Below are 17391 nucleotides of genomic sequence, written 5' to 3'. Positions count from 1 at the left end.
GACTAAACATACAGAAAAGCATTTGCTGATCGTGTAACATTTACATTCCATTTGTAGGCTAGAGGATTTGTTGACAATTTGTATAAATAGAGGAATGTTTGTCTTCTTTTCTGTTCAGATTGTTCCTCATGTAGTTAATTTGGTTCACTCCTTCAAAAGTGATGGTCTGCCTTCCAGTACAACCTTCCTAGTGCAATTAACAGAACTGATACACTGTATGATGTATCATTATTCTGGATTTCCAGATCTCTACGAACCTATCCTGGAAGCAATAAAGGTATGATAATAGTTGCACCAGTATTTGCGGAGCTGCAGCCCATGATGTGATAGATGAATGCGGTGAAACATTCCTATAAGCAGCTATTCATTTCACTATTTTATGGAACTATGCCTTTTATATGTAATAAAATATGTAATTGGAATCAAGTTTCATTAATTTTTAGGGAGTAATCTCTTATTTACTATAACTAATCTAAATTAATAACCATATTTCTTCAGTTCTACAATGCCAACAATGATAAGGTGTCCCTGTAAATTTGTAATACCTTTGGGGGAGATTTGGTTTAAAAAATGCTACATTAAGTTAATACATACATCAGAGTTGCATCCCAATATCAGAAACGTTAAAATATGTAAGATATGTCTTAGAATCAAGGAAAGACACTTTAATAAAATATTTGACTTACGTTTCTTCTGTTTTTTATTTCATTTTTGCTATGCATTGTTCATGAATGTCCATATTTCATAGAATCTTTACTTGAATTATTTGTGAACTTACTCGTTTTCAACTTTGTATAGATAACTGGATCTAAAAAGCGTTGATTCTGTTTGTCTTGAAAAATGGGTCACAATAAGCACACTTTCCTCTTAGTAGATTTATTGCATGATCAGGGTAGAGCAAAAGAATTGAAGAACTTGCCTCAGCTAGGTGTATTCAGAAGTTATTACAAATCATTTCTATTAACAGTGTTCGTTTTTGAGATCTGAAATAAAATATAAGGTCTCATTATCTTTACTTCTTATGTATCTGAAGTGAATTCAGAGCATGCTCTTTTTACTTTAGAGTTAGCTAAATCAAACTGAGCCCAGAACACAAGACTGTTCAGCAATTATTGTGTACTAGTGGTATGACAGTTTGACACTTCAGAAGTAAATGTCTTTATGTATAAAAGGGTTTTTTTGGGGTTTTTTTGTTTTCTTTTTTTACTTTTTTTTTTGAACTTTAGAATTTTATTTTTTTACACAGCAGGTTCTTATTAGTTATCCATTTCATACATATTAGTGTATACATGTCAATCCCAGTCTCCCAGTTCATCCCACCACCACCACCCCCCGCCACTTTCCCCTCTTGGTGTCCATACGTTTGTTCTCTACATCTGTGTCTCTATTTCTGCCCTGCAAACTCGTTTTTGTCATGGATTTGATAGTAATGTTAATCTCTTTCTGCAGTGTCGCTGTGTCCATAGATGAAAGCTATTGCTGTTGTTAAATGTCATTCTTCACTGCTGAATGTTGAAAATTCTGATAACTGAAATAGGCTCGGAAGAATCAAGGATCTCCCTCTTAAACCAAGGGAAGCACTTTCCATTAGCTGTCAACAACAACAACAGCAAAATCAAATCCAAAGATTAAAATTCCTTCAGAAAATGTTTTCTGAGCTCTAAGTACCTTCGATGGTAATAGTCCAAAAAAGCCTGAATGATTTTACCAACTTTCCTTATTCTCCAGTGCTCTACTCATGCTTGAAACCACTTACACTTATATCTCATATGTCACAAAGCAGGGAAGAAACTGTATCCTGTAATAATATTTCTGTATGGTTAAACATGAGATTGAGTTTTATTTCTTAAAGTCAGAGGTCATTGTGCTTAGATGCTTTCATTTTTCATTCCCTGATTACTTTGAGCTTTTATTTCTAAGGGTTAGTACTGGGTAAATATTAGTATTGAATGAAAAGGAGATATTATTTTCACTACAAAATTTGAAAGCAAATTGTTTGTTAAGCTTATTCAATTCTGTACTAATTTAAGTCCTTATTCTACTGCCTTTGAATAGCACTGCAATATACTCTCTGATGTCAGAGGTTTATTTTGAAAACATTTTGCTGGCAAATAGGAAATATAAATAATTCAAATGTGACTTCAATTCCTGGTTCTTGAGTATTCCTCAGCTTGATAAACTCTACCTTAGGAGATACTTATTCATTTTAGGAGACAATTATTTTTGCCATGTAGTGTAATTTGATTTTTTGATGACTGCTCAAGTATTATCAGTGATTTCCAAACTAAGTGGGAGAAAACAAAGGTTAAGTGTCAGTGGAAGAATCTTGTTTATGGTGTTAATAAAAAAAAGTTTATATTTTTACACTACTTTTCCTCTTTATGATCTACAGGATTTTCCTAAGCCCAGTGAAGAGAAGATTAAACTGATTCTCAGTCAAAGTGCCTGGACTTCTCAATCCAATTCTTTGGCATCTTGCTTGTCTAGACTTTCTGGAAAATCTGAAACTGGGAAAACTGGTCTTATTAATCTAGGGAATACATGTTATATGAACAGTGTTATACAAGCATTGTTTATGGCCACAGAGTAAGTTTAAATTTGAGCTTTTTTGTTTGTTTGTTTTCATTTTAACTGTAGAAATTGTTGCATGTTGATGAAATGTAAATGGTGGGACTATCTTCACATTATTTCCTATATATGGCAGAAATATTCATATTTTCATATAATTACCTTATTCAGAAATGAATTGCTTTTACTGCTCAGGAACTTCTAAAATGTTAACTTATATAAATTCTACTTCATGTTTATATTATATATTGCATTTAGAGTCTTTTGAATTACTCCAAGTTGATATTTATTAATGTAACAGAGGTATTGATTGAGCTTATTTCAGAATTTAAGGGTCCTCAAGTACTAATCTGTTATTATCCTGTTTCTTTTAACCTGTGTATCTTTTAAGGTGGTCATTTTTTTCTGCTTATAGATATTTTGCTGTTTTATCAGATCAATAACTCCTTTGTTGCTGTTAAGGAAATTCAAGCTCTGCTTCCCACCCCAAGTTGATAGATACTGAACAACTGTATAAACAGACATGTTTCTTTGCTGTCTTACAGATTTACTTTCAAATTCATTTTCTTTTGCAGCCAAGCAAATAGGAAATCAGAGGTTGTTAGCTATGTGAATACAATCTGTAAAGGTACAAAACAATGATAAATTTTCCTGAAGGCAAAAGCATGGTTGAATTTTTCTCTTCTGTACCAATAGAGTATTCATGGGACTTGAGCAAAGATGTTTACAAATTGAGTTCTAAGCCCATGTAAGTTTTTATGCCTACGTAGAGGAATCATAAACTGAAAGATAAAGAGTTTAGCTTTATTTTCTTTCCTGGCCTCAGAATATACTGTCAACACTAAGGTGTTTTTCATTTGGTCTAGTGTTTTCTTTTGTCTTTCGGTTTGTTTGTATTTGGGATTTTTTTTTTTTTTAAGAAAATGTATACTCTTAGACACAAGTGATACTAGGCATAAAGCTAAAGTAATCCATGTCTCACCACCAGAGGTCATCTAATCCAGCCGTCTCATTTTACAGATGATAGAGAAAGCAGAGACCCAAAGCAGTTATAACTGGCAACCACAATTCAAAGAGCACATCTTATTGTACAGTGGCCAATACTATCTCAGAATAAGCAGACAGGATATTTTATTTCTTTGGTAATATGTAAATTCTTTGTGGTTTTAAAAAAATAAATCTAGAAGTACATAAAATAAAAATCAGACATTCCCATCCCCAAGGGTAATTTGTTAACAGTTTTGCTTGTATTGTTCCAAACCTATTTTTTGTACAGAGATAAGATTTATCTAGTACAAGAACAAATGAATTGTTTTTTTAAAAATGTGTTTATAAAGGATCCTATTTATATATTCTTTTCCAGCCACTTGTTTTTTTTCTTTTAATGATTTGTGTTGGAAAGAGTCCCACGTTAGTACAAATGACAGAACTGTGTCATTCTGAGTAAATAGGTGTACCATGATTTATTTAATCATATTCCTCTGATGAATATTAGATTGTTTTGCTTATAATTAATATCTTTCTGCCCATATGCAGTTATAGAGGATATTCTTTGAATAGGGTATGCCAAATTGCTTCCAGAAAGGCTATAGCATTTGAACTTGCATACGAATACACGATTGTACCTATGACCCCATGCCTTTAGCAGTACTTGATATAATCAGTCTTTAAAAATTTTTCCAATCTGGAGGAAAATGTGTATTGCTGACCATTACAGAGTTTTTCCCTCTCTAGTTTTCTTTGTTCATTTGTGTTTATTTTTTGAATAACCTATTTTTTCCATTGTGCACCTTTCTGTTGGGTCCTTTTCTTTTTCATACTGATTTATATATACTATGGGTGATAATCCTTTGTTTCATGCTTTCTTCCAGTCAGTATGATTCAAATTTGTGGAGTGTTTTGTTTGCAATTTTTTTATTTTATGTAGTCAAATCTGCTATTTATCATTTATAGTGTCTGAATTTTAGGAAGCCTTCCCCTCTATACCCCTTCCCCACCTTTTTTTTTCTTTTAAATACTTCAGTACTTTTTTTTTTTTTTTCTTCAGTACTTTTGTATTTTACATTTAGCTCATTACTCCTCTGTGGCATCTGTAATGATGTGAAATCTTAATCTAATTCCATTTTTTTTCCAAATGGATACCCATTTGTTCCTATACTGTTTTTTGTATAGCTTCTTTTCCCATCTGGCACTAGTACCACACTCTTTAAATCACTCTAACTTCATAGTAGTTTTGATGACGGCATATTTTTTTATTTCATGCAGATGTGAAAGAATTCAAAAGTTGTTTACTTAAGTTATTAGTTAATAGCTTAATCTATTTCTATTTGCTAATCCAGAAGATAGGAATAATATGTGACTGCACGTGGCCATTGCCAGGCCATGTAGTAAGAGTTCAATTACCGTCATTCTCTTCCTTCTTCACTACATGGTAGGCAGTGAATTTGCCAGGTAAAGGGCCTTCAGGTAAGTGAAATTTTACTTTGAGGATAATAAGTTCTTGAACTAACTTCCTTTTAGCTTTTAAAAAAATGCATCGTGTGTATACATGTATACAAAAATCATTATATTTTATTATCTTTCAGTTTCAGAAGACAAGTATTATCTTTAAATCTAAATGGGTGCAATTCATTAATGAAAAAATTACAGCATCTTTTTGCCTTTTTGGCTCATACACAGGTGAGTGTGTGTGTAGTGTGTATATGTTAATTGCATTGAAAATGTTCTTTAAACTTCACATTATACCAAACTTGGTGAACCTTTTTAACTGATGAAATAATATATATCCTCCCAGCACAACAAATCCACATAGAAATCTAAAAAGATACTGCCTAAAATCAGGATATGCTCTAAGTTTTTATTTCTCCCTTCTGCTTAACATTCTTGTAGATGAATATTTTACTGACTCATTATACTGATTATTATATATCTGATTTTCTATCCAAAAGTTAAGCTCCTTCATGAAGAAATCGTTAAAAATGAATCTTTAATATTAAGTTTATAGATACTAATCGGTAGATCTTCACAGTAATGAACAATTAAAATAATTTTGTGGCATCTTGGCTTCTTTTTTATCTCATTTCTAACATATGTACCCTTTAATTATGACTACTTCTAAGCTCTAGAACTAATGGATAAACTGTTTACCTATTCTAGAGCTTAAAATTTTGTGATAATCATTTATGTCCACAGATTAATCCAAGGAAATGAGTTTATGCTAATGGCAAGAACATCACATAGTAAACAGACATTTATTGAGAGACACAATATGCAGTCTGATAAGCATTCAAAAAGGAATCCTTATGCTTGAGGAACTTATACTTTAAGTTTTGAGTAATACATATGAATAATATATATCATTTATAAATAATACATATTATTTTCTGGTTATACTCTGATTGTCTTAGTTTCACAGAGGTCTAAAGGAGTAGGTAGTTACAGCCAGAAGAGAAGATAGATTCGGAATCGGTGGAATTGAGTTGATAGGAATGGTTTGTTTCCTGTCTACAAGCTGAGAAATATCTCAGGTATAACTTCTTAAATGGAAAGAATCAAGACAAGATTGACATATGAGATGATTAGTGATGGCCTGTGAGATACTCAAAGGATCATTTATACTATTCTCTATCTGGGGGAAATACGTTCATATATTAAATTTAACATCTCAGGACCAAGGGAGATGAAATCTCCTCCCTGCAACTCCCCCCAAACATTGTTTTCTAGTAAATGGATTTATGCACTTGCTTTATCACTAGTCTGTATTTACTGTATACTGTATAGAGTCGGCCCTTGAACATCACAGGTCTGAACTGCAGGAGTCCACTTACACATGGATTTTTTTCAATAAATATGTACTATAGTACTACATAATCCATGGTGGTTTGAATCAGCAGATGCGGAACCACAGATACATGAACAGATACACAGTATAACTTTTCAGTATACTGTAAAGTTTTTGACTAAGCAGAGGATAGGCACCCCAGCCCCTATGTTGTTCAGTGGTCAGCTGTATAATATATATGTGTGTATCTCTGCGTATACATGTAGATATTAATACATTATATATACTATATTAACTTATTAAGTCAGAGCTATTGGGAAAAAATTTTTAGGAGGCTTCCAAACTCCCAATAAAAGACAAAAGGAATTAACAGGAGAACCTAATTAAAGTTCTGTCATAGTTGAGACCCTATCTGATAGCAGCCTGACAAGGATTGTTTTAGGTAGATTTTCCCTATATAATTTAAAAGGCTTTTCTTCTTATAATTAATAAAACTAACATTTATTGAGCATTTAAATTTGTCTAGCTCCTGTGCTAAGTGGTTTACATATATTATCTCTTAATCCTCAAAATCAATCTATGAGGTAATAAGGTAGCATACCCATTTTACAGGTGAAGAAATGGGGCTTACATTACTTGCTTTCATGGTCATGCAAACAAACAGCAAGATTGGAATGTAAACCAAATGATTCTGGAACCCATGTTCAACCAGTCCACCAAATTCCTTTCCTTCAAAAAACCATAAACACTCCTATTTTGATAAAAAAATTTCCTTAACTGAGAACTCTGTCATATACCACAAATAAATTATAAATTTTCAAGTTATAATCACAACTCTTCAGATGCCTTTTTCAGTTCTTTTTTTTTTTTGTCATGGCAAAATCTAGGATTTCAACCTAACTTGCTCTAAAGTCCACTAGCAGCCACTTCACTAAACTGCCTCTGTACTAAAAAAAAGAAAGTCAGCAACCAGTGAAAAGTCCCTAGCCAGTGTGTTCATATTCTGTACATTTATGACATGTGTACCCAGTCAAGGAAATTTTCACCTAAAATAAGTACGCATGGCTCTGTAGAGTATGCCCCTTATTACTTTAGCAAGGATATATATTCACTAACATTTTTTTCAGATTTGATTTTTTTTTTTAATTGTGGACTCAAGCACATAGAGGGTAATGCCAGGAGCATTATATTAATTTAAAGAGACTTGGGTTCTGATATAATCCCCTCTGCCATTAATTTAGCTATATGACCTTGGGCAAGTCCCATAGTTTCTCTAGATCTTAATTCTCATCTGCAGAATAAGAAGTTATGACTGAAAGTTACCTAAATTTATTTCTAACTAATTTTATGTGCCCTCATGTTTGGCACTTTGTGGTAAAGGTTAAGCCAGTGTAATTTTAGTAATCTTTATTAAGCATTATATATTAAGATTTCAGTTATTTGGTTCATGGTGTGAGAATCACTCCCTTGTGTTTTCTCTGTCAAAAGAGAGAAGCGTATGCACCTCGGATATTCTTTGAGGCTTCCAGACCTCCATGGTTTACCCCCAGATCACAACAAGACTGTTCTGAATACCTCAGGTTTCTACTAGACAGGTAAGAAGTATTTCTAAAGCTATGATTTGAATTATGTTCTTTCATAACAGATTATTTCTACAAAACATCGTTTCCTTTAAAGACATATTTCAACTGTTAATGCCTAAAATACCTTGCATTTATTGTATTTTTTAAAGTGTTCTTTTGTTTTCAATTTGGTTTCTTTTTTAACTTTTCTTACTTTAGACCAGCTGTTCTCAAAGTGTGGTACAAGGACCCCTAGGGGTTCCCAGAACACATTCAGGGCTCTTCCCTTTTCGAACTGCATATCTGTTTATATGTAGTTGAGGCCAGATTTTCTTCATATACTTCATCCAGAACAACATATCACGATAGACTGAATGCAGGGCAGATATGAGGATCCAGCCTGTCTTCTATTAAGCCAGATACTTGAAGTATTGGCAAAATGTAAAACAGCGCCATTCTTCTAAGTTTTGGGGGGTTTAGAAAATATAACTATTTTTTTATTTAAAAAATGTTATTTATATTAACATGTAATGAGTTTATTATTGTTTTTAAATGTAATATTACTTTTATTCTCAATTTTTGAATACAGTAAATATTAATAGGTATAACCACATAAATGAAAGCTCTTAGGTTCCTCAATTTTGTTTGAGTATAAAGGCATCCTGAGACAAAAAAAATTAATAACTGCTCTTTAAACCAGTTCATAATTCAGTGGGTTTGGTAAATTTTATTGTCTCTTACCACTTAGTTAATAAAACCTATTATCTTCCTGTATTTCCCTGTCTTTGCCTCCCTTCTGTTATGTGAATGACTAGTAAAGTTAGTTGAACTCAACCTTCCTTCCATTCAGCAAGGATATGTTGAGTAGTTTCTTTGTGCCAGGCTTTCTGTGAAGTGTTAGGCAAACAAAGATATATAAGACAGTTAGTGGACATGTATAATTAACTATAATAAGTGCTGTAAAATAGCAGTATGACGAAAGTGTAATGAGAATATAGCGTAGGAAGAGTTCCTAACTTCTCTTCTGATCTACCTTCTCAAACTGTTCAATATTCCTCTTGATTAAAGGAGAAGAAACTTGATTTTTTATTAGTTAAGCATTATATTTGATAAGAATAATTTGGCTATTTATATAGGCAACCAATATTTTAAAGTAGAAATGACATTTAAATTTAAGCAAAGTAGCTATATAATGATATACTCTTCTACAGGCTCCATGAAGAAGAAAAGATCTTGAAAGTTCAGTCCTCACATAAGCTTTCTGAAAGTCTGGGGTGCAGTGAAACTTCTTTACAAGAAGTAGCCAATAAGGCAGCTGTACTAACAGAGACCCCTTGCACAAGTGATAGTGAGAAGACATTAATCGAAAAAATGTTTGGAGGAAAACTACAAACTCACATATGTTGTTTGAACTGCAGGAGTACCTCACAAAAAGTGGAAGCCTTTACAGATCTTTCACTTGCCTTTTGTCCTTCCTCTTCTATGGAAAACTTGTCTTTTCAAGAACCGGCATCATCATCCAGTACACAAGATGGTGGTCTAATGCAGGCCAGTGTACCTGGTCCTTCAAAAGAACCAGGAGTCTGTAATCCATCAACAGCTGCCTTTGCCTGTTACTCAGCTGTGAATGAAAGAATGGTGGACAGTCCTGATGAGTTTCACTGTAGTGAAGACACTTCTGTCCCTAATGACTCTAACAAGATGCTTGTTAATAAAGATGTACCTCAGAAAGCAGGAGGTGAAACCACATCTTCAGTAACTGACTTACTAAATTATTTTTTGGCTCCAGAGATTCTTACTGGTGACAACCAATATTATTGTGAAAACTGTGCCTCTCTGCAGAATGCCGAGAAAACTATGCAAATCACGGAGGAACCTGAATACCTTATTCTTACTCTCCTAAGATTTTCATATGATCAGAAGTATCATGTGAGAAGAAAAATCCTAGACAATGTGTCACTGCCACTGGTTTTGGAGTTGCCAGTTAAAAGAACTACTTCTTTCTCTTCGTTGTCAGAAAGTTGGTCTTTAGATGTTGACTTCACTGATATTAGTGAGAATCTAGCTAAAAAATTAAAGCCTTCTGGGACTGAAGAAGCTTGCTCCCCAAAATTGGTGCCCTATCTATTGAGTTCTGTTGTCGTTCACTCTGGTGTATCCTCTGAAAGCGGACATTACTATTCTTATGCCAGAAACATCACAGGTACAGAGTCCTCATACCAGATGTGCCACCAGCCCGAAACTCTGACATTAGCCTCCTCCCAGAGTCATTTATTAGGGAGAGATAGTCCCAGTGCAGTTATTGAACAGGATTTGGAAAATAAGGAAATGTCAAAAGAATGGTTTTTATTTAATGACAGCAGAGTGACGTTTACTTCATTTCAGTCAGTCCAGAAAATTACGAGTAGGTTTCCCAAGGACACAGCTTATGTGCTGTTGTATAAAAAACAGAACAGCACTAATGGTTTAAGTGGGAATAATTCAACCACTGGACTCTGGGTAAATGGAGACCCACCTCTACAGAAAGAACTAATGGATGCTATAACAAAAGACAATAAACTATATTTACAGGTAAGTTGGAAATATAAGCTTCATCATTTGTGGAAAATATTTAAACAATTGACAGGTGGTTAAATGAGTGCCTTAATTTTGAAATCCAACTTCTGCATTTTTAAGGAATTACAATGAGGTGATTTGAAATTTGAATCTGGGTTTATATGAAATGGGTTCAACCTATATAGCTAAATTTTCTTTCTAATGTTATAAATTAGTAATGAAAAGTCACAAGTACATGCAGTATAGAAGCACTTGTTTGTTTTTTTTGTTTTTTTTTAACATCTTTATTGCAGTATAATTGCTTTACAATGGTGTGTTAGTTTCTGCTTTATAACAAAGTGAATCAGTTATACATATACATATGTTCCCATATCTCTTCCCTCTTGCGTCTCCCTCCCTCCCAACCTCCCTATCCCACCCCTCTAGGTGGTCACAAAGCACTGAGCTGATCTCCCTGTGCTATGCGGCTGCTTCCCACTAGCTATCTATTTTACGTTTGGTAGTGTATATATGTCCATGACACTCTCTCACTTTGTCACAGCTTACCCTTCCCCCTCCCCATATCCTCAAGTCCATTCTCCAGTAGGTCTGTGTCTTTATTCCCATCTTGCCCCTAGGTTCTTCATGACCTTTTTTTATTTTCTTAGATTCCAAATATATGTGTTAGCATACAGTATTTGTTTTTCTCTTTCTGACTTACTTCACTCTGTATGACAGACTCTAGGTCCATCCACCTCACTACTAATAACTCAGTTTCGTTTCTTTTTATGGCTGAGTAATATTCCATTGTATATATGTGCCACATCTTCTTTATCCATTCATTTGTTGATGGACACTTAGGTTGCTTCCATGTCCTGGCTATTGTAAATAGAGCTGCAATGAACATTTTGGTACATGACTCTTTTTGAATTATGGTTTTCTCAGGGTATATGCCCAATAGTGGGATTGCTGGATCGTATGGTAGTTCTATTTGTAGTTTTTTAAGGAACCTCCATACTGTTCTCCATAGTGGCTGTATCAATTTACATTCCCACCAACAGTGCAAGAGTGTTCCCCTTTCTCCACACCCTCTCCAGCATTTATTGTTTGTAGGTTTTTTGATGATGGCCATTCTGACCCATGTGAGATGATATTTCATTCTAGTTTTGATTTGCATTTCTCTAATGATTAATCATGTTGAGCATTCTTTCATGTGTTTGTTGGCAATCTGTATATCTTCTTCGGAGAAATGTCTATTTAGGTCTTCTACCCATTTTTGGATTGGGTTGTTGTTTTTTTGATATTGAGCTGCATGAGCTGCTTGTATATTTTGGAGATTAATCCTTTGTCAGTTGCTTCATTTGCAAATATTTTCTCCCATTCTGAGAGTTGTCTTTTGGTCTTGTTTATGGTTTCCTTTGCTGTGCAAAAGCTTTGAAGTTTCATTAGGTCCCATTTGTTTATTTTTGTTTTTATTTCCATTTCTGTATGAGGTGGGTCAAAAAGGATCTTGCTGTGATTTATGTCATAGTGTTCTGCCTATGTTTTCCTCTAAGAGTTTGATAGTGTCTGGCCTTACATTTAGGTCTTTAATCCATTTTGAGTTTATTTTTGTGTATGGTGTTAGGGAGTGTTCTAATTTCATACTTTTACATGTACCTGTCCAGTTTTCCCAGCACCACTTATTGAAGAGGCTGTCTCTTTTCCACTGTATATTCTCACCTCCTTTATCAAAGATAAGGTGACCATATGTGTGTGGGTTTATCTCTGGGCTTTCTTGTCCTGTTCCATTGATCTATATTTCTGTTTTTGTGCCAGTACCATACTGTCTTGATTACGGTAGCTTTGTAGTATAGTCTGAAGTCAGGCAGCCTGATTCCTCCAGCTCCATTTTTCATTCTCAAGATTGCTTTGGCTATTCGGGGTCTTTTGTGTTTCCATACAAATTGTGAAATTTTTTGTTCTAGTTCTGTGAAAAATGCCAGTGGTCATTTGATAGGGATTGCACTGAATCTGTAGATTGCTTTGGGTAGTAGAGTCATTTTCACAGTGTTGATTCTTCCAATCCAAAAACATGGTATATCTCTCTATGTATTGTATCATCTTTAATTTCTTTCATCAGTATCTTATAATTTTCTGCATACAGGTCTTTTGTCTCCTTAGGTAGGTTTATTCCTAGATGTTTTATTCTTTTTGTTGCAATGGTAAATGGGAGTGTTTTCGTAATTTCACTTTCAGATTTTTCATCATTAGTGTATAGGAATGCCAGAGATTTCTGTGCATTAATTTTGTATCCTGCTACTTTACCAAATTCATTGATTAGCTCTAGTAGTTTTCTGGTAGCATCTTTAGGATTCTCTATGTATAGTATCATGTCATCTGCAAACAGTGACAGCTTTACTTCTTTACCAATTTGGATTCCTTTTATTTCTTTTTCTTCTCTGATTGCTGTGGCTAAAACTTCCAAAACTATGTTGAGTAACCTTGTTTGTTTTTAATTAGAAAAGATGTGATCATTATAAAATCATGCCATACAGAAATTTAGGAAGCTTAATAAAATGGAAGTATTTTCCTCTTCCCTTCAGTCCCACCTGCCAGGGGAAACAACTGCTAAATTTGTATTTATTCCTTCTAGACCTTTGTATAAATATTTTAAGGACTATTTATTGACAGTCAGGTAGATGAAATAAAGGACACTAAAAGGTAGAATATGTAAAGAAAGGATATTTGTATTCTTTAAGGACTTGATCAGTAGAATCATGGCAGTAATAGAACAATTAGTAAATAAAAACTGTGGAGTAAAGGTTTCATATGAGCTGAATTTACTTATACTTTTCGCACAGAGTTAGCGCTTTTTCTTTAAAGTTAATAAAGACCTTGCTGAAAGCATTTTTCTTTGAAACCTGCCACTTGCTATCAACATAAAGGACCAACAGTAAATTGTAGTTAAAATTGTAGGTGTATTAATTGGGTAGTCCAAATGATTGTATGAGTTTAAATAAGTAAGTTTCTAAAAGTTTTTTATTACAGACTCCTAAAGGATACAGAATAAGAGAAAAAATAGTACTGATTTTTAGAGGGAAGTTTACTCAAAAAGTTTTCAAATTTACTGTATTAAACAATACTCAGATAACGATACATGATACATTTTTAAAGGAGTGTGGCAATGTTCCAGAGTCACACAAAAACAGTACATTTTACAGAAAAAAAAATTAGAAACTCAGAATATTCATTATTCACTACCAAAGACTCTAACATCCAGTCAGAAGGCTTATGTTCAAGGTAATAGAGTATACTCAAACATGTCCTCCTCACTACATATTGAATAAGCACTTAGATAGGACTCATGATTCTTGAAGATCAGAGAGGTGGAGTGTGAGAAGTTTAGGTTAAAATAGAAATTTTCTACAGTATAAAATAAGGAAATAAGGCCCAGTGCAATCTTGACTTTTGGAAATATGCAGAAACTACTCTAATTTGTGTAATTGTAATGCCAAAAGCTCTTTTAACCATAACAACTATTTGTATTGCAACCTGGCTCTACATGATTTTCTCTATCTTGCCATTTACCCCATTACATCCTGATTTTACAATGTTGTATGTAATGAGCCATTCTTTTCATTATTATTTTAATACCCTTATGTCATTATAAAGGAAAACCATTATGTACTTTGTTAATTCAGTTTTTCAGTGTTGTGCAGTTGTTCTGAATTCCATTTTAAGTCTCAGGCCAGTTGTTTAATGCAAAAAAGATATCACTAAATTTTACATTAAGGTATTTATTTATTTACCTGTATTAAGACTCTTAGGCTATTAAAGCTTCATTATCAAAGTGCTTTTTTAAAGCAAATTACAAAAACATACTCAACTCTTAATTAGAAACTTAAATATATTTAGACTTTACTTTAATTGATAAGGTTTGAATTGTGATGTTTCTCATACTGTGTAACTGAATCATCTGGCATCTTAAGTTTGTATTAGGAGACTATAGTGTTTCTTCTGTTCTACTGATGAACATGTTCTCATAATTGCCAGGCAGTGAGAATGTGTGATGTTGAGATTTTTGTATACAGCCGTTTTCAGCTATCATTTCTTAGTTTTGAACAAGTGGAACCTGTATGTGTATGTTTTTGCTCTTATTCTCAGTTTTGTTTTTACATTCATTCCTGGGGTATAGTTAAAAGTTTGTGCCCATTTCATAGTAATAATGCTGTGTAATAGATTGCTATGTCTAGGATACAACTTTGGCTTTAAGAAACAGCATTATACCTATTTATAAAACAGTTGTAAAAAACTTAATCAGATCTTAGTAAAAATAAGGGTGTGGAGTTGAGTAAAGTCACAGCTAGATTTACAAGTGTTAGAAAGACTCTTGCTGTTTCTATAGTATTAGCAGGATTAGTGGTTGTGAAAAGCTAGGCAAAAAAATCCTGTCTGACAAACTATTTTCTACTCTGTATCATAGCCTGACACATAAGAGAGCAATGCGAATTGTGGATCTTAAAGTAAATTTTGGAAAAGGCTTATCTCTTCATATATATTTCTCTCCCCAACTTCCATTAGGAGTATCTCCATTATTTTAGTGTCTGGACTACCAAAATCATGCTTTCAGTTAGGATCCAGTGAGAGAAAAGCTGTGTGAGTCGCACCACCTATCCCCATGTGTCCCACACCAGCTGCAGACAGTTCTCTCCTTTCGTGTTCGGTTTCTTTCCTTTGTTTCTTTGGAGAAGGTGGGACTTTGTCTTAATTTTTTTCTTCATCACACATACAGAAGAGTATACATTATATCTGTGTAAAGAAAAAAAAAGATGGATTAATTTAATGTTTACAGATTTATTTAAATGAGAGATCTAAGTATACTGAAAGGTTTTTGTCCCAAAGCAACAGGAACTCCTTTTTGTCACTAGATGTACAGTCCACTGCTGAAATAAGAATTAATTTTAATACTTGATATAAATTTGGGATATAAATTACATATGCACTGAGATTCATAGTTTGTGACATTTACCTAATATTGTCATCTGTATTAAAAGAAATAAAATGAAAAGCAGTTTCCCCTACTTCTATCCATAGTTTAAGCTTATCTTCTGAAAACAGAATATCATACATTTTTCTCCCTCAGCCATGTATGTATGTATGTATGTATTTATTTATTTATTTATTTAACATCTTTATTGGAGTATAATTGCTTTACAATGGTGTGTTAGTTTCTGCTTTATAACGAAGTGAATTGGCTATACATTTACATATATCCCCATATCTCCCCCCTCTTGCATCTCCCTCCCTCCCACCCTCCCTATCCCACCCCTCTAGGTGGTCACAAAGCACCGAGCTGATTTCCCTGGGCCATGCAGCTACATCCCACTAGCTATCTGTTTTACATTTGATAGTGTATATTTGTCCATGCCACTTTCTCACTTCGTCCCATCTTACCCTTCCCCCTCCCCCTCCCCGTGTCCTCAAGTCCATTCTCTAGGTCTGTATCTTTATTCCTATCCTGCCCCTACGTTCTTCAGAACCTTTTTTTTCTTTTTTCTTTCTTCTTTTTTTTAGATTCAAGCCATGTATTTATATAAATAGCTAAGAAAGTAAAAATGGAATATTTCTTTATTGGGAAGCTCTCTATCTTAAAACATAATATAAGTTTCAGGTGTCTCAGAAGCAGTGGAGTTACTAAGTTTTGTATTTTGTAGGTCCTTCAACACAGTTTCTGGTGAGAAGTCACTTTTTAACAAAGTCCAGGCAAAATTTGCCGTATCTTTTGGGAGCAGAACTTCTTGAACTCTGCCTTGCATATTTACTCAGTTTTATTTATTTCATTGGGGAAGATGATCTGTATCCTAAACCAGATATTGTTTCTTAGATCCAGAGTCATATTTTCATTGCTTGTTTAGATAGCTTAATAGATTATAGAGCCATAATAGAGGATTTTTGTTTCTTATTTTTGTGTCTATTTCTGATAGATCCATTGCAGCTTTTATTTTCTCTCTGTAAAATGTATGTAATTCTTACTTTAATTTTACAAATTGAAGAATAAATTACTATAGCTCCTGAAAAATATTGTGTGGTTGGACATGATACAGAGGAGCCAGCAGGTATAAATGTTGTAAATGATAGTTAATTAAAAAAATGTTTTTGAGAAACATCCTGCAAATTAAGTTTTAAAAGCCTTTCTAAGGCCTGTCAGAGACTGGTTAATTAGGCCATTCTGCTATAAGGATTTCTTAGGTCACATTCAGCCCTAAAAATATGTGGTTCTTGATAATTTTGTGTATTGGGAATCACACAGCAGTCGCTGTATGCTTACTGAGAAACAGGGTGTCCGTAATATGAGGGACAGATGTCAGGTTAAGCCTGGGATTTTTTTCTCCATAATAAAAATTGGGCATCTCATGAAGGGGGTAGAATAGTCAATCAAGAAAATTTAGCTAGAAATTGTAAAATAAAATTACCTTGCCAGGAGGAGCAAAGTAATTGGGCTTTTAGTTGAAAAATTGAAAGTAGTACAGTTTTTGTTATTAACGTTGACTGTACTATGAAAGTTCTTCAGGATGATTATACCTAACCATTTAAGGGTTGTGCTGTTGCTAGTGGCTTTTAGACCTTGTTGACACCGATGACCTCACTTGAAAGTTATAGACTCTTTCCCAGGAACATGGACATATATCAGAATATTTTCTTCCTAGGAGTTTGTGCCAGTTTTAGAATTCAGTTCTACACCTTGCCAAATGAATTTGCAGTTTCTTTATAAATAAATAAATAAATAAGTGCTTATTCACATTTGTTCCTTTCGTGGCCAAGTACCTAATAGTGTTCTAGTCTGAAATCATTAATATTTACTGAGCACTTAATATGTGTCAGGCACATAGATGAATATGGTTCCTTATAAAAGTTCTAATAAAAGTTTTAAGTAATACTGTAAGGAGACAGGCTCCTTTTCCT

General features: G+C 33.7%; 1 protein-coding gene across 1 annotated transcript in view; it reads left to right on the top strand.

The window, feature by feature from the left end:
* Positions 1–17391, top strand: part of USP38 (ubiquitin specific peptidase 38) — a 34765-nt gene that overhangs the window by 14877 nt on the left and 2497 nt on the right. Inside the window, exons 5-9 of the mRNA XM_030878118.3 lie at positions 119–277; positions 2393–2586; positions 5154–5247; positions 7838–7944; positions 9123–10482. Of these exons, the coding sequence (XP_030733978.1) occupies positions 119–277; positions 2393–2586; positions 5154–5247; positions 7838–7944; positions 9123–10482 (1914 nt within the window). The remainder of the gene's footprint in view (positions 1–118; positions 278–2392; positions 2587–5153; positions 5248–7837; positions 7945–9122; positions 10483–17391) is intronic.

Source organism: Globicephala melas, chromosome 5, assembly GCF_963455315.2.
Source record: "Globicephala melas chromosome 5, mGloMel1.2, whole genome shotgun sequence".
Taxonomy (NCBI): Eukaryota; Metazoa; Chordata; class Mammalia; order Artiodactyla; family Delphinidae; genus Globicephala; species Globicephala melas.
Note: the sequence above shows the minus strand (reverse complement) of the source record. Positions and strands in the feature narration are given on the sequence as shown.